The 22,714-nt window shown below is 33.4% G+C and overlaps 1 protein-coding gene across 1 annotated transcript in view; it reads left to right on the forward strand.

Annotated features, from left to right (window-relative positions):
• Window positions 1–4,882: 4,882 nt before the first annotated feature.
• Window positions 4,883–22,714, forward strand: part of LOC127838814 (uncharacterized) — a 33,894-nt gene continuing 16,062 nt past the window's right edge. Inside the window, exons 1-5 of the mRNA XM_052366813.1 lie at window positions 4,883–4,998; window positions 9,501–9,671; window positions 15,181–16,771; window positions 20,782–20,815; window positions 22,468–22,569. Of these exons, the coding sequence (XP_052222773.1) occupies window positions 9,534–9,671; window positions 15,181–16,771; window positions 20,782–20,815; window positions 22,468–22,569 (1,865 nt within the window). The 5' untranslated portion in view covers window positions 4,883–4,998; window positions 9,501–9,533. The remainder of the gene's footprint in view (window positions 4,999–9,500; window positions 9,672–15,180; window positions 16,772–20,781; window positions 20,816–22,467; window positions 22,570–22,714) is intronic.

The following is a 22,714-nucleotide window of genomic DNA, read 5'->3' on the forward strand; positions in this document are numbered from 1 at the left end:
AGAGTATAAAAATTACAATTGTTTGTGTTATATTATACTATAAGTATTATATTATGAAAATTACAATCATTTTCTTTTATATTCCGAAAATAGCGTATAAATTAAGGTTCATACAAAAAATACATTACTTTAATTAAAAATAGTAAAAATGACAACCGGAAAATTATTGTACCACGTGGCTCGGCTATCATCACTTAGTTGGTAATGAATAAAGGCAGGGATTTGATCCAGCTATGCTTGTTCCAGTCAAATCTCTGCGCGCAGGTTATTTAAATGCCTTTAGCTCCGAAGTTTAATGCCCCCATTGGAGCGTATTAACCGTTTTCTCTATTAGCGATGTCGTCCCATTTACACTTAAATTCGTTCAACATGGCATGTTGATAGCTATTATACTGATCGATTTTTGTTGATCTTTACTGTATATAAGACCATGGCAAGATGTAATTATCATTGTGTTCCAGTTGTTTCGAAGTGCGCCATGGTTAAGTAGTCAAAGCACTGTTCATATAGTATGTTGTCGTCCATCCTGTTAGAGCAAAACCAGTGTCCTAGCACAGATTTCCACCGTCGAAAGTGCGGCGGGGTATAAAAAAATAAAAAATAATAAGTATATATTTGAACATCGGTAGCCTTAAATAAATTGAACATGTACAGGCATATTAACATTGTTAAAAAGTATTAAATGACAGACAGGTAAAAATATTGACAGGAAAGACTGACATACGAACAGAATGTTCGACGGGCGGTTAGACAGACATATATAAGAGGATAAGTAGACGTACATATATAAGAGGATAAGTTTTCTAAATGAAATAAGCACATATATGACATTGGTATTGTTGTAATTTTATTAGCTCGGCAGTTTTCGGAGAAAACCCGAGGTATTGTCATAGCCAGCTGGTCTTCCGACGTCCACCGTGCTAAATCCTTAATATTGGATCTAAAATCAAAGTGCTTCCACCTACATCTTTGAAACTTCATATGTATAGATGCACCTTGATTAGTTCTACATGCCACACCCATCGTTGGGTCACTAGGTAAAGGGTCTAAAGAAAAATTCTGACAAGCTTTCATTTATTCAAAACTGCAACCGCAACCGAGCGTTGGCACCCGTTATGCGGTGCTCTTGTTTGTTTATTGGTGTTTTGTTTGTTTTAAAATTGCTGAAGTAAATGTGTATTAGTGTCGTTATTTTTATTTGTTTGGTTCCCGTTGAGGCTTAAATAAATTGAGTTTTATCAATAATGCTTCTCGTATCCAGATACATTTGCACACATTGGCAAGTTATCTGCTTGGATAAATTTAATTCCACTTATTCTGGTATAAAATAAACAAGTACTGTATGACACACGCATCGAAGCTTAATTAGAGATGGAGAAATCCATGAGTTTCAAGTTTGATAATTATGATATCAATATATATTCGCGAAATCATAGTTTTTCTTGTGTTTTCATCAGATCTAAATTAGTGTTTGTATGTTTCTTTTTTGTTGTGTATTTGTTAGTTTCGGTCTGCTGTGGCTGGTGTGTGTTGAATATGGCTGTCTTTCCGTTACTAGCTCTTTCAAGTATTGATGCGTATAGTGAAAAAACACACACAATACGAGACACTCAAGCTTAATCTTTGCTTAACATTAAAAACATGCGGATCTTTTCAAAACAACGTCAAACATTAAAAAGGATATCGCCTAGTCAAGCAAAATTTCACCCACACATGTAAATTGCAAAGATTTAAAAAACAGACAATAGTAACGCAATTTTCTTGTGATATTTGTCGCTTAATGTTGAGTGTATCGTTGACTGTTCTATCTTTCTCGAACCATTCTCGATACAATTCGCGTCAATTTCTGTAGTTTTCTCGGAGCTTAAAAATCAGCTGTCGTTTGTTTACGTAAGATATAAACACAGGACGTCACAGACGTTGTCTGGACGTTACGTCAAACGTCCATAACATTCGGGTACGTTTTGGCACGTAGAAAGTTCTTATGATAATACAGTAAACAAAACAGCACATGCAATTGTTTATGTTCGCATACTGGTATTAGTATTGATAGTGTATGGCGTTAATACGCATATTACTGGAGGATATTATTACGGGCAAAAGCCCGCGAAGCGGGCGTTGACCGTTCATACATATGGGAATGTAGACATAAAATTACATAAGAATACCACATATGGATACGTCTCAAAAAAATTTGCCACGCGACATATATTTTCACGATGCTATTTATGACCTTGAACAAATCAAAAACACTTTGACATATGCTAAATCACATGTAAATACATACCTCGGGAAAAGTTATATCAATGACATCATAATTGTGTAGCGAATTGCACTAAATATTCTTGCATTATTTGTTTTTCTTCGCAACCGTTCCAGAATTAAGTCATTACTCAACTATCTCCCCTGAATGCTCTTCTTCAGTGGGTATAAGCCAAAGACTGGTTCACTACATATAGTGAGTCTTTAACAAACACAATTTAGGTGAACATAACCCGTCTTTAATATATTGCCGAATCTCAGATTTCTGTCGAATTTATTTGCTTTGATCTTTTCGATATCATATTGTTATTATTATCCTGACAAATCACAAACGCTTGTTAAAAAATTATTTGTTTTAAACATTATAGTTGGCATCTCTATTCTTCCAGTATTCTCGCGGTATTTCAATAACGACACCCTACTGTTTATTTGTCAGAATTTGTGACGCATTTTCCATTCGCTCTCAGAAAGAAGTTTTACGTGTGATCATGAGCAATATTCTGGTAAGTTGTCGTTGTTATCCACCAGAAACACATTTATCCACAAAATTTAAAGATATTCCGATCTAACTTTTTAGTCTTTTAGCTTTAATTTTTACACCTCGTCTGCTCGCACTTTACCGATATCCCGAAAGGTTACATATCACTATAATTAGTTTAGGCCTAAAACCACAAAATCCGATACCGTTGGATTTCCGTACCACAATCTTACGTAAAAAAAATCAAATCTTCCAGATTCGAAATCAACAAAAAACAAGACATTTATAAATTGTCTGCATTATTGATCAAATTTTAAGATATGTGTTGGTTTTCCGTTTTTAGAAGCTGTTCTGCCAAGGCAAGAGCTGGGCATCATACAAGCCATTCTATCCAGCAAAACTGTCAGTTTTGGTTTACAGAAATCAACAAAGGAGGGATTCCTGAACTATCAAAATTTCCAAGCTATACACACAGTTATAATCTGTGGTGATCTTTATTGGTTCTGTTTGTTTACTTGGATGGAACATTTGTGAACGTTTATAGAACTTTGAAAAGTCTATATATGTCTATCTATAAACAAAAATCAGCTATGGTATAATAAGATCAGATGTGCAAACAATATCAAAGGGTTGTTAAATTAACAATTTGAAGGCAATTATGCTGAACAAATATGAAAGTTCCCGTGCAAATTTTGTCTGTATATCGACAAGTGTCTGCCGATAATTGTCAAACTAGTAATACAAAACTTACCACAAGTATGTAAAAGCACTAAGTACCTGTGATCATTTTTAGTAAGATAGTGTAATTCTAAACAGTAGCAAATAGCTTGTCTAGTAAATGCATAATGCAATTAATATGATTTCCGTTCTATTGTGTAATTAATAAATCTGTTGTTACTTGTTAATCCATGATAAATGTTTTATGGCAAGTACAAAACCAGCAATGTTAATTTTGTAAAAGGTAATAAAATGACACCACTTTGTAATTTCATATAAGTAAATATTCTTGAAATGTAGGTTGATGACAGTGTTTTAGTTTACTTATTTTGTAACTATTATTTTATGTGCAAATAAATGATGTGAAGTGTTTTGTATCTCCACACAATACCACATACCTTTTTATATATGTACTGTGTTATGTGTTATTTGAATGTTTAAGTAAAAAAATATGGATGAAATAACATGATGCATTATAATATTTGCATTCAAATTGTAACTAAAAAGCTAAGTGTATGCAGTTTAGACTGTGATTTTAGAATTGCTACAAAATGGCTAGTTTTTTACTGTACTGTGTGCTAAATGCAACTGCTTTAGCAAGCTGTCAGGTTGAATTGAGACATTTGATGAAACAAACTGTTTCCTCGGTAGGACCTGTACTTAGTGTCTATATGACGTACCATGACGTCGAAAGTCTACAAGACCTACTAGGTAGAACGAGTAATGTACTTCGACGTACAATTTTCACCGACCCTTGAGTGTTAGCCAATCAGAAGACACCTTACGTCTGTTGCTTTTAGAGATATTTGACATTGAACATTATTATTATTATTATTTATACCGAATTATGCGACTATCGACCGCTTACTCATAGATATTGTGCGTATGTATTAAACATTATTATTATTTATACCAAATACGCACAATACCAGTTAGCGGTCGATATATATAGTCGCATAATTTTGTATAAATTACCCACTAAAGAGATCAATACAGAGACCTCCGAGTGACTTTGCCAGTCAGCAGACATCCCATCCACTATACCACAGACACCGAACCAGCTATAAATTCCTGTGGATAGAAAACAAAAAAAACAATTAAGATGCTCGATCTTTAAGCTTGGACCATGTAACTCGTTTTAAGATTGATTTTTTTGGATGCATTACTTAATTATTGCAACAATTATAATATTTTGAACACAATCATGTCCATATATTTATTAAAAATACATGGTTATCAAAAAACCTTTAAAAGCTTTTGCCCGTAAATTAGGTAGCACCTATAATCATATTACCGCATGTTAGATTTCGATTAAAATTCGCAGCAGTATAATTTGGTGTACTCGAGCCGATCACAAAGTGTTATTATAACGTACGGAAATAGACGTGCTTTAGAAGTTCCACGATGCACATACCTTGATGACGTATTAGGTTACTACACAAAGCGCAAATAGGAATGAAAATACGATTGTTACCTGTGTTGATTATAATACAAAATTAACCTGGAATAAGATGTTTAATAGTGATTATTACTGTAAGAGGGTATGCATTTTTGATTTTGTTTATTTTTTGCTTACTTATATTCATGACATTCCATGCATTGTCTCAAGTTCGATGCAGATCACACTTTTGTGCAATCATGTCAATTTATTGATTATTTATTGATAACCTTATTTCATTGTTGAATAATACATGAACACGTCAGTTATGTGTATTAAAATTTTGAAAAAAAACAACAATAAATTATGTAATAAATTGCTCATTTTTTTTTAATGTTTTAAATAAATCAGAAATCAATTTAAATACAAATTTAAAACAAATTTACTGTTACATTAAGATGATTAAGGTGTACCAAACAGAGCTCCAGATAACATTTTGGTCAAATTCTTATTTTACCCCTACATTTAAAAAATTAATTCTTATATTACTCTTTATTTGTTGAATTAATTAATTCAAGCCCGGGGTATTGCTGCAGTGTTCGAATTTAGCCACTGGACCGAAGACCAGGTCCACCAAAATTACCAACGGTCCAGTTGAAAATTACAGATGACTGGTCCGATGGCAGTGCTCCAGCTAGCAATAAAAAGAGGGGCGCTGCGCCCCTCTAAAATTTGCCCACTTAAAAAGCGCCCCTCTATTTTTCTGTCAAATGCCCTTTTAATCTCTAAATTCCTGCTTTCAGGCCATATAAATCGCCAGAAACATCAACATGAATACACAGATAACACCCTTACATGACTGCCTGGGGTGAATTAAGTCAACACATTGTGAACCAAAACAAGCCCCAAGGCCATGATTTGTTATCAGATCACTAATTAGCCTTTTGTTGCAGACGATAGTAACATGCTGTGAAAGATTATCTATGAGGTCACGCTTGGTTAGGCACAATAACACTCGAATGAAATCAAACTCAGCACTATTGATTTTTTTAAACTTCTGAATTCTTTGGCTATATTTTTTTGTTTGCAAAAATAGTGATTTTTAATTCAAAATACCTATTTACATTTGAAAATTAATCATCTTTTTTTAATGCGAATATGCAGTTAATTTTTAGTCCGAAATTACGGCATGGAAAACATATTTGTGTTTGGATTTTATTTCTGAACTTTAAAACACTGTCTGTCCTCAATCATGATGAATTTTAACATGAATGGGGCAGACAGTTGTTATTTCAACAAATAAAGAACTCGTTTGGAAAGAGGATTTATCACTCTGCAAGTAAAATGTAATGTTGATATTGTCATATATTTTCGCGACCTAACAAAACTGTCAACGTTGTTGACATTAGTTGAAATAACGTGCTGTGAAATAAATATATCCTATTATTAACAATAACAATGTTTCATTTTAATCTCCAGACTGGATGCTACTTCATGGTGACATTGATCATTGTTTAGACTTCAAATTTGTCAATATAGATTTTTGTTTTAATTAATATTATTATTGTGGACAAGCATTGGCTCAAAGTTATTTAAAGCAACGAATTTAAGTAGTGAAAGTCGCAACGTTTTTTTGAACCAGTTAATGTGAAAATACTGAGCTCAGGCCGGGGATTGCACCCACCACCTCCAGAGTGGTAGTCTGACACTTTAACCACGTCGCTAAAGAGCTAGCCCAACAGCAAGGCTGTTGGAAGTGACCTTATTTCACTACACTCCTCCCCCTTTTAATGTTTCAAGGCCCAGACACGCCCGCTACAGCATGTCTTGCATCCGCATGGCCCTCCCAGAAACCATTAAACAGCTCAGACCCATTCCCGCATTCACAGTTCTTTTTTGCCTCGTCGCCATTAATGTGAAAATACTGAGCTCAGGCCTGGGATTGAACCCACCACCTCCAGAGTGGTAGTCTGACACTTTAACCACGTTGTAAAGAGCTAGCCCAACAGTAAGGCTGTTGGAAGTGACCTTATTTCATTACGCAGTGAAACCCCTGAATTTATTTCATGTTTTCTTCATTTCATTTTCTTCTAAAAGATCACTGATGCTGAAACTGGAACCTGAAAGATTAACATGTAATTCAATGATGATAGGTGATAAAAAAACATCAAAATCCCCCCCCCCCTTCACACACACACCGGAAAGAAATATGATATCTACATATCTCTAATGCGTGAAGTCCGATGCTAGCCCAAGTCGGTTAGGAAATTGGCTACTAAGTTGTTTTCCTTAGCGCCAATGTAGATAGTAATATATTTATTGCAATTTCATTACACAAAATGAGGAACAGCATACAATTGGTGAAGTCATCCAATGCACTAATGTTTACAATTAATAAGTATATAGTATAACCAAAGTATATACTTAAGTATATTTATAACCAAATGCCCTATTTTCCAAAAGTACGCGTGAAATGTGCCCTTTTTGGGGAATCTCCCCTCTATTTTGAAAAGCTGGCTGGAGCACTGCGATGGTCCAGTCAATTTTGGATGAAAATGAATGTCGAAATCTAGTAATGAAATCTTCATATTCAGTAATGAAATACAAAGAAAACAATAAAAATAAAACACGAAAATGTAACTGACCACGGCAGCTGTAAACAGTGTCTTGAAAGTAAACTTTCCGGATGATTATGAGTCTATGACTAGCGCGCATCGGATTTGCGCAATGACGTCTCATTCATATAGAACGCTCTTGTCATTTTCGAATTAAAAGGTTAAATGACCTGAATAACACGTGTTTTGTAATGCCTTTAATAAATGCCACTTTTAAACTAATAATCTTGTCTGTATTCATTAATTCATGATACATTGAACATTTTATTGTGATATGTTTGACCCATAAAAACTGTTCCAAACTTTTCTGATTTAAACACCGTGCTTTTCGGTGCCATAGTTAGCGTCCTTAATTTGTAGAAAATGAACTACTGACCAATCTACATTTGTTTAATATTTATTTCATAAGGTCATGCCAATAAACAAGTTGTTATCTGCAGTAAAACGTAATAAAATAATAGTAGATTTAGATATAAAACAGATTCGTTAATGTCAAAATCCCATAACTGTATCAGTCCAGTAAAAAGTCATTTGGTCCAGTGATTTTTTTACCCTTATTGGTCCGAATGTCCACTGGCACTGCTCCAAAAAGTTATTTGTGAAGACTGTTGCTGTTTCCATGTCTCAGCAGTTCTCCCGGACACTGGACCTGAATGTTTTTTAACCGCTTTAGATTCACAGTCATTTACTCATGAGCTTATAAGTTCATCAATTATTGACAAAACCGTGTTTGGTTATTTGTTTCTTGAGAATCTGATTGAAAGAATGCATGCAGGGTGGATTTGTCACACTGAAATGGCTTTTTCTTACCTTTCTTGCTTCGATACACCGCTTCGGGCGGCCATTTTTATTTTTGATGTAAAACGGTAACTGACACTTCTGCTTAGGTCATAATGGCCAGTTGGTTGCCGTTAAAGTCGTATGAAAAAACTATATTAAACATTTATTTTTAATGACATGTTGAATATGTATACAGTATATTATTTAATTGTGTATGAAAATTACATAAAGTGTAATTAAAAAGGTACAATGCACAGTACTGACTCGCCTGCAATAATAGGAGAGTAGAATTGTGACTGTTTGGCCTTTCGAGAGTTCTAACTCTTAGCTGTGGCTCTATTCCTCACAGCAAACGCTTGAAGTACGTTGACTTAAATTTGTAGATTGTTCAAGCACCTAGACAAATCAGAACCGGGATGAAATGTTTACCGTATATAATTTGCTACAGGAAGTTTTATGCACGTTAGAACATTTTGAATTTGTGTTTTATTTTTTCAATGCTTAACTGTACGCAAAGACTTAAAATCTAAATCGTTATTTAAGAAATTTAATTCGTTTTTATGCCTTTATGCATATTATCTGGAGCTCTGGTACCATATCGCTTGTATCAGTGCATTATGTGTGTCGCTAATCAGATATTTAAATAATTTTGAATTTCTTACATACACTGTAGAGGTTAGGCACATTTGTGACTGGATTACCACATAAATGCTAAAAATCAACGAATATGTTGTAAAATATTTTGTAAAATAAAGTTAACACATAAAAGAATCAGTGCTTCTTATAGCCATAGCCAAAAGTTCAACGCTATATGTGGTATGGTCACAGATTTAACGAGATTTGTTTGTGTAACAATATATTTCATGTAAATTTCCAACAACGATATTCAAAAACTTACAAGCGAATGTCAGATTGTCTTTTGGCAGCTTAGTAAGCAGGATGTACTTCTCATGAGCTGCCCGAAGCCTATTAATCGCTGGCTCATAAATGTATGGATATTGTTACGGGAAATTCATGTATATATAAAAAATATTGTCACACAGAAAAAAAAGAGCATAAAGGTAAAGGAACACTGATTTTTTATGGGTTAACTTTACTTTACGAAATATTTTACAAAATATTTGTTGATGTTGAGTATTTATGTGGCTTTATAAGTTGCATGAGTAAGATATTCCTAAGCTACAAGTTCCTTTTCTTAAAGAAAAAAACATATTAGATTTTACATTTGTAAAAACTTAATTGATTTTTATTCATTTATCTGTAATTTCAGGGTGCCAGAAAAGAGATCTGCCTGTAACAGTACATGGGTTCAGCATATGACATTAGGTACCAGAGTGGTGTAGGGAGAAGACACCATGAGTCCGTGTCCCACAGTGAGCCAAATTCAGCTCGGCTTTCAACCATGTCTCATAGACCTACATCTGCGATTGATGGCAGACTGGTACAGAAGTATTTCTGTTTAAAAAGTTTTTTAACCCTTTGCATGCTGGGAAATTTGTCGTCTGCTAAAATGTAGTCTGCTGAATTTCTAAAATTAGCATTTTCTTCGATTTAATTCCAAGAATACTATCAGAATAGCAAACAGTTTGGATCCCGATGAGACACCACGTTTTGTGGCGTCTCATCTGGATCCAAAATGTTTGCAAAGGCCTTCAAAATTCGGTTCCAGCACTGAAAGAGTTAAAAAGTTGTTTTTTTAATCGGTATGTGAATAATTTACTGATGTTAGTGATATGAAAGAATATTTTGTAATTTAATGCATTATGATAATAGATTTCACTAACTTAAGGCTGTACCCATAAAATAGAAAACATTTTTTTAACCCAGTCCAACTTAAATATTGAATATTACCCCTTGCTTAATATTTTAAATAATTATCTCTCGTCTTATATTGTTCCTAAACAATAAATGACAAATTATTACAAATTATTTTCGCTTTATTGTTGTGTGTTTATTTAGAATTCTAATGAGATAAAACTTATTAGCTTGGCTGTTTTCGGAGAAAACCTTAGGTATTGTCATAGCCATCTCGTCGTCCGCCGTCCGCATCGTGCTAAAACCTTGACATTTTGTCAAGATTTTGAACATTGGCTATAAAATCAAAGTGCTTCCACCTACATGTACAACTTTGAAACTTCATACTTCATATGTAGCTTCACCTTGATGAGTTCTACACGCCTCACCAATATTTGGGTCACTATGTCAAAGGTCAAGGTCACTGTGACCTCTAAAAAAAATAAAAAATTCTGACTAGCTTGCATTTATTAAAAAATGCACCCGCAGCCAAGCGTTGGCACCCGTTATGCGGGGCTCTTGTTTTTTACTTGCTCAGTCGTTCGCCAAAGTAGCCAATGGCTACACATTAGCTTATTTGGCTAAAGGAAATTATATTTTGCTACAAATTTAAATTTCTTGATTAAATACCATAAAACATTTCTGTATGCTCTAAAGTAAATTTGGATAAAACAAAATTTTAGCAAGGGGTGAGAAAGATATTTTTTATCTGCCCGCCAAATATATTTTGATTATGTCATGACATTTTTTATGCCCCTGAAGGAGGGCATATAGTGATTGCACTGTCTGTCTGTCAGTCCGTCTGTCCGTCACACTTTGCATTTAGGTTTCAAAAAATGCGCATAACTTCTATACATGTCCCTTCCGATGTAACCTTTATATTTGGTACACATGTGTATATAGACAAGGCACACCATATGCACACAAATTTTGACCCCTTTGACCTTGAACTTAGGGTCCGGGTTTAGGTTTCGAAATCTGAGTTTAGGTTTCGAAAAATGCTCGTAACTTCTATCAAAGCGTTTTTTGGGGGCATACATGTATGTCATCCTATGGAGACAGCTCTTGTTTGTTATAATTTTACTGTTCTGCATTAAGAAAGGCCTGCTTTTTTATTATTTAGTTTGTATAACAGTGGTAATTATTATTGTTTATCTAAACAAATAGTAGAGACTGTACCATTATATAACTAGATTTTACTGATTTAGTAACTCCCACTTGTAAAAATGCCAGTGGCCACACATGTGAATAAATGCTTTTGTGGTACTGTTTTCTCCATTAGTAAATTTACGTACATGTACACATAAACATGTGTCATATAAACAGGTTTTTTATCCAAAGAAAGTTTAAGTTAGCTCAACAGAACTTTTATTTCGGTTATTTATTTGAATGATCAGTCAAATTCATATAACAGTTATCCAACTCCAAGTCTTTATTTCATATATGATTCTGCTTGTCTTTGTACATACACAAGGCATTTTTATGGGTCTCCCATTTAAACGTGGACATACTATGCAATGTTTACCATCTGAATGTCAAACAAGATAGTCCTACTATCTGCTGCTATTATCTGTACTCTTTTGTTTGACTTGGGATAAGATGGCAGCCTTTGTGGAGACAGTTTTTGTTGTAAAACTGGCTTGTGAAACCGTGCCAAATTATATGCCAGTTGTATGCAAATGGTACAAAGTGTAAATATTTACTAAACAAGCTGTATGAGTTAAGTAAGTAAAATGTGGTATCACACTGTCATCTTTTTAACAATTCACCAACTGTTAAATTATATGTATACAGTATTTAACAAAATAGTACCATTTACTGAATATATATATTTAGATAACGGAATCATAAATGTATGAGATTATGTATAACTTCTTCAGCTGCATGTATTTTTGCAAAATTTTAATATACTTTTTTATGATCAACAAGTGTAGTAATTGTGAACTGGCATCAAATAAGAAATATAATATAATTATAATAATTTACTGATGATATGATTATTTTGATATTGTAATCATGATGATAATTAAAAGTAACAAAAAGCTGCTGTGTTACTGCTGCTGCTCCTGCTGCTGCTGCTGAAGATCATGATAATAATGAGGATACATTTAAACTCTGATAAGTCAAATCCCAGTGTCCATTAAAATACTGTGTTTAATGCTGTTGGTTCCTTCTTTATTCTTGTTTTTAACAAGTATTTTAATTGATATACATGTACATGTATTTTTATGGATTAGGCTTCAAAGTAAATTTTACCACTTCCCTATAACAAGCATTAAATGAAAAGCCTTAATAAAGGATTAATGCATGTCAATTGAAAATCCGATTAGGAATATATATGTACATTTATTTTAAGCAGGTGTGGTTCACAATCCATGAAATGCTGTTAATTGTACTTGATTATAGTGATTAGTTCAAACATTCATGAGGCATTTTTATTGATGCAATGCAATAAGTCATTGAAGTGATGACATTAACAATTAATTTTAAATAATGAACTTTAAGAACAATTCATCAGATCAGCGATGTTGTTTACCTTATTGGGAAAAGTACCAGTACCAGCCTTATTGGGAAAAATTTGCGCGAACAATCCTGAAATAGGGAGAATGTGCGTCTTGTAGTTTTAGCATTAGGAAATTGTTTGTTTTTTTTGCTCACAAATAAATTACAATTGATAAATAAGCGTTGTCAAGTTGACAATATTATATTTACTTAGGTTCAAGCTTATAATGAAGCTGCTTAGAGAAACTAACTAAATGTTGCATTTTCAGTTATAAAACCTTAAATTGGTAATGTTTAATAGCAATTGAGAAATTTGTATTTTTTCCATATTTGTAAAGTACTGTTTTAAAAATTAAAAGCAAAAAAAAGGGTAAGGGATAAGAAAGCCATCCAAACTATCATATCATTAAAGGAAAGCCAATCTGAAAGCTGCTTGATAATCTCTTTCATTTATTCATACCAGAGGTATTGTTTATAGAAGACCAATTTCATGTTTGCTTAGGGAATTATCCCGGCAATTAAACCGCAATAGAATTGTTGTCTTTAATAACAATTTCATGAGTGAAGCATTCTCCAATTGCTACTTATTCACCCCTACGTGACTTCAAAGGTGTGTGTAAATACTTAAATAAACAGGATATTTAAAGGTGTTAATCTTCACCCATTTAAATTTGTATTTTATAGTAATAATTACAAGAAAGTATCCAAAAACTGCTTATCATCTGTTTTCTTTAAAATGACCTTGGATCAAATGCTTAATTAAACTGTGCTTATTTTAATTGTTTGTGAGATTGTAATTATGCATTCATGTATAAGGTATTATTCATTCATTTGATAATATTTTAATGTATATGAAAACTTATTTAGTTTTCTTTAAAAGGGTCGACGTTTTATAGTAATACTTATTTTTGTCTAATTTGTGTTAAATAGCATTACAGCGTAACAGTGTAAATTTGTGTTATAATTGTAAACCTATATTTTTTCTCAGACAATTAAACTAGGTAAATAACTGATTTTGATTTTAGAAATACAGTAAATATTGTAGTGAGTAGTTATAAGAAATTGGTATTGTGTTTATGGATCGTATACTGTAGACCTATAAAAAAGTTTAATAATTTATTGGAAATAAAGTGTTGAAAAATCGACCATATCTTTAATGGTTGAAATTTTAAGGTGAAATTTGTTTGGAATAAATGGTAATGCTTATTATCAGGGCTTATGAAAACATGACATTATTATTAATGTTTATATCATTGCAAAAACAATTCATTTATTGCCAGCCTGAATGGCCAAGTGAGTAAAGAGAAAGTATTACCAATTGTTTTTAATCAACATTTCACAAGTCCAATGACCTGTTAATTGAAGTACAGGTACATGAACATGACAGAAATGATAATGTCTTAAAATAGAATTGTAGAACTTAGGGAATAATTCGGTCAATTCAAAGTGTGGGTGTTATTGTTTACAGACAAATTGATAGTGTATTGATCATGGATTAGAGTAACTGTTGCAGCTATATCTAAAAAATATAGCATTTCTGTGGCAAAAAAGGCAACCATGGGATTAAGAATTTTTAGTATCATATTTCTCGATGACAAATTAATTACAACAATATTACTAAAATATATTGAACTACTAAAAATGTGATAAAGATTTAAACATGGATTATTTCAGGCAGTAATTTGATATACAATAAATGAAAGTCATAACTTATTTGTGTCAGTGGAAATTATTCCATAATATTACAATAAATAAAGAATTGCTTGGATTTTAAAGCTTTTATCCATATTTGCACTTTATTACCCATTTTAATGTCCATAGAACTAAAGTCACAAATTTTTTTAGAAATGCAAGGATGGAATTAAAATAGGATTTTTTATTATCAATTTCTAAGGTTCTTCAATCCAATTAATTTAATCAATCAACCTTTAGATGTGACTGGGCTTTTAAGTTTGTAATCAGTGTTATCCGTAACAGTCACCAATCTAATACATTTCTGTACACATAGTTCAAGGATTTAATAGTCACCAATATAATACATTTCTGTAGACATAGTTCAAGGATTTAATACAGTCACCAATCTAATACATTTCTGTAGACATAGTTCAAGGATTTAAGACAGTCACCTGCAATCTAATACATTTCTGTAGACATTATTATGATAAGTTCAAGGATTTAATACAGTCACCAATCTAATACATTTCTGTAGACATAGTTCAAGGATTTAATACAGTCACCAATTTAATACATTTCTGTAGACATAATTCAAGGATTTAATACAGTCACCAATTTAATACATTTCTGTAGACATAATTCAAGGATTTAATACAGTCACCAATCTAATACATTTCTGTAGACATAGTTCAAGGATTTAATACAGTCACCAATCTAATACATTTCTGTAGACATAGTTCAAGGATTTAATACAGTTACCAATTTAATACATTTCTGTAGACATTATTATCATAAGTTCAAGGATTTAATACAGTCACCAATCTAATACATTTCTGTAGACATAGTTCAAGGATTTTATACAGTCACCAATCTAATACATTTCTGTAGACATAGTTCAAGGAATTAATACAGTCACAATTCTAATACATTTCTGTAGACATAGTTCAAGGATATAATCATGACATTATTTTCTGTGTTAGGTTCATGGCTCCTATGGGGACCTGTCAACATCACCGATGGACTTGAAACTTGGCCGGGACCTTTGCCATGAGTTGTACAAGAGGTATCCTCACGCTTTCGCTCGTAGACTCAAGGCTAGGGAAGGTGGCCAGAAACTGTTAAATGCTCGTAACCACGTGTGGTTCCAGGAAAACACGAGTCGTTCAAACCCATCAAGTGCTAGATCTGTTGGTGAGATTGATTCCAAATCTGGACATGCAAGCCGGGATGTGGAACTTCATTACTATGCAAGGCCAAGATCAAGATTATCAGAGGATGCTTTAAGGCTGACAAGTCAAACTCATGGAATTTATGACCCGCCGTTGACTGTGACTCAAAAGCTCAAGCAGAACAGTCAAAACTTGAACGCGTTGTTGAACGAGAATTCTCCGCTAAACCCCTTCAATAATAAATATCATACAGATTTGCAGCATGACACAAGTACAGACTTACAAGAGTACATGATTGAAAGGGGTAAAGAAAGAAGCAGACATAGACAGAAACATAAACGAATCATCATACAACGAAAGATTAACGGGAGCGATGAAGGCAATAAGGAGAACAAAAGCAAGGCAAGAAGATGGGTGAGTAAATCTGCCTCTCCTACTTCAAGAAATAGGCAGCAGTACAGTTTACCAAAGTCGCCCTTAAATGAAGGGCATCTTGTAAATATTGATACATTACTTGCCGAGTCAGATTTAAAAATAGACTCAGTTCTCGAGAGAATCACTCGGCAAATGGTCAGCCCAGATTTCCCGGCAAAAAGTTCCAATGAAAAGGGAGATGATTCCATGGAGTGGCTGGAAACCTCAAAGATAGCGGAGGTGAATTATTTGCCCTCGCTGCTCAAAGGCACAAACAGCAGATGTGAAAGTCCAGCGATAGATTCTAGTCCGGGCAGTAGTGCTAGTACATGCAATAGGAAACATTCTGACAGACAGACATCTCAGAAAGTAACTAATACGAGTGCAGTGAGTGATTCAGACACTGACGAGGCACAAACTAGGCATCCTGATCCAGATGTTACCAGGCCCTCTGCAGTAGCAGCAGCTGTTACCTCAGACTACGAAGTCGAGCTGAAAATCAATGAGATTAATGATATAAAGCACAGGTTTGTGAGTAATTCTGAACATATAAACAGTGAAGACACTACAGCAGTGCCAGGAATATTGAAAGTATGTTTTGACCCTTTGGAAGTTGACTTGCCCAAATGTGAAAGCGAGGGGATAGATTTTACTCACAGGGACTGTGAAACTGTGATACACGAGAATCAAAGTGTGGCTGAATGCAGCCAAGGTGCTTATAATTGTGATAAACGCGCGAGTCCATGTGATAGTGCGGGTTATATCAACAACGAATGTGAAAATCAATGTGATAATCAAACAGGTCAATGTGGTGAAACAAATGTTATTAAAGTTGTGAACAAAATTTGTGAAAATGATGACTGTGAACAGGGTGAGAATGTTGAGTGTTGTCATGGTGACAATGACCTGCCGATGGATGGTTATGTTGCCATGGATACCAGATCTGTAAAGCAGACGACAGTCATGGTTTCCAGGAGCAGTCAGCAAGGTAATACATGTGTATCATTTTAAATTTATCTTTTTTAAATGCCTAATTGTTGTAGTGTACCACCAAAATGATGATGATGATGATGATGATGATGATGTGAGATGATGATGATGATGATGATGATGATAATAGTTGCACATTTTGTTAGATGTTATTGAAATGAAATTGAGATTTAATAATCATTTAGTATTTATTTAAACAAAGCACATTCAAAATTTTATTATTTAAATCTGGAATTTATTTTACCGTTTTGCTTTGGGAATGCTGGGTCTGTTTAAATTTCTCTAGATACAGGTGAAAAATGCCTGTATATGTTCTGATTTTTTTTACATTCATTATATGCGACATTTTGTTTGTGTATTCTTAAAATAATATCATTTCAAATATTTTCCCATTACCTTTACGCTGTTTTGTATGGCCTTTTTTTCAGAAGTTTATTTATTGTTGTTTTAAATTATACAAATGTACTTATTATTACATAAAGAAGTTGATTTCTTTATATTTGTCATTAGAAATAGAAAATTTAAGCCATGAATGTCTTTTTTTATAAAGAGAAGATTGAAAAATGGTTCACTTCATTTTTCTTTTAATGGTCAACTTTACCTTTGAAAAGATCTGTAAACAAATTGTTAAAAAGGTTACATTCAAATGAACATTACATTCAAATTATGGCATTCAAATTATGGTAATAGCTAAATTATAATTTTTATAACTTTGCAGCATTTTATGAATTAACGCTTTTGTGAGGTCAGGTTTAGGTGTAGTTTACATCAGTCAATCTTATCATTTTATCAATGCCCTATTGATATTCTTGTGAAGCAAAAATTCCACTACAATTGTAGTCAATTGGTGCTTAACCGCATAGTTTGAATTTGAAGAATTTCAAATGATTTGCTAACATTTCAATAGGCGATATTTAAAAGCCTTAGTATTGAAAAGTAATTGAGAAACTTCATGAATAATTGACTGTGATTAAATTGGTTTTCATTCTGGAGTTTTTATTCATGATACCTGCCATCTTGAGTTCCTATGTAAATAGAATTACAGATTATATGGAAGTGTAAAAATCTGTTTGATAGTTGATAATTCACTACGCGATTGTGTCCTATAAAGGGTATGAAAAGGTTATTGTATTGCATGTGTTTTTTTTTATACATAAAACATTCAAAATGAAGGTATTTGCATGCAGATCATACAGCCTTTATTGGGTCACATAATAAAAGGCCAAAAAGTTGTTTTTTTCCTCAAATCCAGTTTAAACATTCTGCATTGATGGTTAAGCTTTTGAATTTTAACAGAAGTACTCGAATGAGTGTTGAATGTGTTATTGCAATTTTACTTATTATTTTTTGTTAAGGATTTTCTAATTTTTTATCAGCACCCTGTACCTTTTGGATCCTGTATTGTTTCTTAAATTGCAGCTTTAAGGAAGTACCCCATAAACAGTTCTCACAATAATTGCTCCAGTTTCCTGATTATAATCCAATTTTAGTAGCAGGTGACATGTTCACAAGTCTTTCTTTATAAGCATATATATTATATTACTATTTTTATATTACTCAATTTCTACTAGCCCGAAAACAATTCACATTTTCTTGGCTGTCGGACTTGTGGTTTCAAAGCGTGAAGACTGCATGAATTATGTAAAAGTTAACTGTTAAGAACAAACAGCCATCTAAAATTGAGCTCAAATCTATTATATCTGAAAAGTAAAACAGATACAAAAGATGCACACTAAACTCTCTCAAGGAAAGGCTTAATAATGAGTGTTTGCCTTTTGTTAAATTTGCATAATTGAAGTTGCATGTTGCTGTTTGCCAATTTTAAAACAATTTATTGTGGCACACAAGGCAATTTAATTTCTTTTTGACCAATTATCAATAAGCAAGTGCAGTGTTTTTTATGGCAATTTTGGGGCCGATATTCGGCCCCATTCCCCTTAAAAAAGAGTATATGTTTTTCCCCTATTTTGTAAAAAAAATCCCCTCCAGAAATTAAAAAAAATATATATATATTATTTTTTTTTGAGAAAGAACAGTCTCATAATCATGATAAATATATCTCAAATTTATTTCATAAACAACTAACAAAGTATATAACTATAATTTATATAATTTTGAATTATTAGAATTATTAAAAAAAGAGTTATATTAAATAGTTTTTCCCAAATCAGTGGACTTTTCACATTAATTGCATTTTTCTCCCAAAATGGCCAGGAAAAGGCCTTATGTATCTATACTGTGTCAATATTTGTTGATAAAATCATTCCAATTTTGCTAAAATTTGCCATTTTATCGATTTAAAAGATCCCAATTAGACTCAGAATGGCTAAGAAAACTGAGACTGTGCATGAAGGCTGAACTGTCTGAAACTAATGTTGAAAAAATCATTGATATATATTTTAATTTTAAGAAAAAAGACAAAGACATTCAGTTGTGAATATTATATTCATACAAACATGTGTATTAATATAAAAAATATCATTACATATAAACAAGTAAATTTTTAATTTTCCCCTTTTCCAAAAAAACGACGCATTTTTCCCTTTTGGACGGGCCCCGCCACCATTCCCCTATAAGTGAAAAAAACACTGAAGTGTCAAATTAATAAAACTCATTGATGAGACAAGCAGACACTGACAAAAAAGACAATTTTTATGTCCCCCCACTATAGTAGTGGGGGACATATTGTTTTTGCCCTGTCTGTTGGTTGGTTGGTTGGTCTGTTGGTTGGTCTGTTTGCGCCAACTTTAACATTTTGCAATAACTTTTGCTATATGGAATATAGCAACTTGATATTTGGCATGCATGTGTATCTCATGGAGCTGCACATTTTGAGTGGTGAAAGGTCAAGGTCATTCTTCAAGGTCAGAGGTCAAATATATGTGGCGAAAATCGCTCATTTTATGAATACTTTTGCAATATTGAAGATAGCAACTTGATATTTGGCATGCATGTGTATCTCATGGAGCTGCACATTTTGAGTGGTGAAAGGTCAAGGTCATCCTTAAAGGACAGAGGTCAAATACATGTGGCCCAAATAGCTTATTTTATGAATACTTTTGCAATATTGAAGATAGCAACTTGATATTTGGCATGCATGTGTATCTCATGGAGCTGCACATTTTGAGTGGTGAAAGGTCAAGGTCAAGGTCATCCTTCAAGGTCAGAGGTCAAATATATGTGGCCCAAATCGCTTATTTTATGAATACTTTTGCAATATTGAAGATAGCAACTTGATATTTGGAATGCATGTGTATCTCATGGAGCTGCACATTTTGAATGGTGAAAGGTCAAGGTCATCCTTCAAGGTCAAATATGGGTAAAATTGCTAATGTTATGTCACTTCTGCAAGATAGAAGCTAGCAATTTTATATTTGAAATGCATGTGTATCTCATGGAGCTGCACATTTTGAGTGGTGAAGGGTCAATGTAAAGGTCATCCTTCAAGGTCAAACGTCATATATGGGGACATTGTGTTTCACAAACACATCTTGTTTAATTTAAATCTTGAGTTAAGCGACATTGAATTGGGTCAGTAGGAAATAGCTAACAAAAGTATTATTACTGATGGGGCCTCATATATTGCATTAGTTTTTAAATGACAGCATAATCATTGTAAGAATGTTGAAAAGGGATGTCAGACTGACCTTGATCAACTGTTCTTAAGGAATTATGAACTTTATACAGGTGCATTCAAGGTGGTGGCGATAGGAGCTTGATATCCAGAAATTGTCTTATGTGGCATAGGTGTAACTGTTTTCTGTACTTGAAGAAACAAGTGTTATCTATTTTTTGTCTTATCCAAGTTGGTGTTTAGGAATTTTTAAAATACTTTTTATGCATAATCATTATTAATATCGTTATTGGCTGGAAGCTAGTGATATTTCATGTATACACAATTTGCAAATTTTCATTTAAGATTCTTCTTTCGAATTCAAAAATGGATAAATGTGTGATTCTTTCAACCACCTGAGATGTAAGTTGTAACCATGGTGATGTCTGTTTCAGATTCTGATTTGGACTCAGGCATAGGATGTGGAAGGTAGGAAGTTTCTTGTTAATTGAGCAACACTCTGGAAAAAGGGGGCTTAATGCATGTGATTAAAGTGTTGTCCGAGATAAGCCAGTGCAGTCTGCACAGGTCATTTTGTGAGGACACTAACTTGCATAAGGACTGGATTTTTGTTAAGATGAACTTTCTTCAAATGAAAAATTCCATACAAGCCAGGGCCCTTGCTATACTTTAGGGAATTGGAGTCGGGGCCCTTACAGGGGGGAATTTCGCGTCGTTTTGGACGAAAAGGGAAATTTTAGACGATCTTTTCACCAACCATTCAACACTTAAAATTGCTATATTTTAATGTAATTTACATAAATATACATTAAATCAAAGGTTAATAGCACGATACCAGCTGGAACATAGGTATAAAAGTATAATAAAAAAACAAACATTTGGAGGGGGGAATTTTTAGCTGAAATAGCGGAAAAAAGTATACTATTTTAAGGAGGGAATGGGGCCAAATTTCGGCCCAAAAACGGCCAAACGAGGGCCCTGCAAGCGGAAAGTGTTATCCCTGATTAGCCTGTGCTGACTGCACAGGCTAATGTGGTACGATACTTTAAAAAACTTATATTACATCTTGTTTTCTCACAGCAAGACTCAATTTTATTGATAATTGTTTGCTTGCTCTGGTAAGGGTTTATCTTTTGCCATCCTAAAAGGCTGCTTCCCTCAGACAAAATGTGCCATTTTTCCACCCAAAAAGTTAACAATATGTTCCCAGGTCCTAACATTTTGAATGAATTGACTTAAATTATGCTTAAGTAATGTAAGGCTCTACTCTTGCAATGTCTTACCAATACAACAACGACTTAAATATTAAAAGGAAGAATGTGCAGTCTAGACTGATTAATTTAAATGTCAAACGCCTCAGGGAAATGCATACACTCTCATATCTTTTTCAGGGTAGGAACCAGTACCAGTACTTGGTATTGTTTGAAAGGTTGAAAGATGTTGGGAAAATTTAATCTGGGTCCAGTATTTTATACAAGTTGTATTTGTAGGGATTAAGTTAGGCTATAAAAAAGGGTCTGGCGGGGTTGGGGGAGGGGTAAAAATTGGCAGAGCCACCTATTTCCTGAAAAAATAGCTTTATTGTAAATAAATTGGGATTTACTTTAAAAGTGTGGGGCATTAAAATGGCAGGGAGGCCCTACCTGCCATTCTGCTCAAAATATATCCCTAATTTCATTTAAAACTTCCTATGAAACAAAAATGCGAAAATTTCTTTATTGAATCATGCTGAATTTGGCTTCCCCTTAAACATACAGTCAGGGCCCTAGTTTTGTTTAATGAAAATCATAAAATATGTATAATTAAATAGTAAAAACACATGTAGTAAAGATAACAATTCAACATATGAATTGATAATGGAGATGATAAATGATGATGATGATGATGATGATGATGATGATGATCATGATCATGATGATCATGATCATGATGTTGATGATAATGATGTTGATGTTGATGATGGTGGTTCTGGTGGTGATGACAATCATGATGAAGAGTTTGATGGTTATACGAACTAAAAAACTATTCAAAGCATCACAATAAAATTAACAAAAAACACTTTAAGTCTGTTGTGAAATGTACATAGTTATTTTACTTATATGAGTGTGTGTTTTTTTCAGCTCATGTGCAGAGGTTCAGCCTGGCCAATCCAAGGGCAGACAATCCACGTCTGGCATGAGGCTGCAACCTGTCAAGGCAGACCACAGTATTCTCCCTTTAAGGTATGCTATTATTCTTGGCAGCTTGTTAGATGTCTGAAAAAGAATGTATACCAGATATGTGTATTAGCTAGTATTACCATTGAAAGAAAATATGTTGGTGCTGCATATGCTACTAAAATCACTCATTTACAATGCATGAGCATAG

This window comes from Dreissena polymorpha, chromosome 7 (assembly GCF_020536995.1).
Source record: "Dreissena polymorpha isolate Duluth1 chromosome 7, UMN_Dpol_1.0, whole genome shotgun sequence".
Classification (NCBI taxonomy): domain Eukaryota; kingdom Metazoa; phylum Mollusca; class Bivalvia; order Myida; family Dreissenidae; genus Dreissena; species Dreissena polymorpha.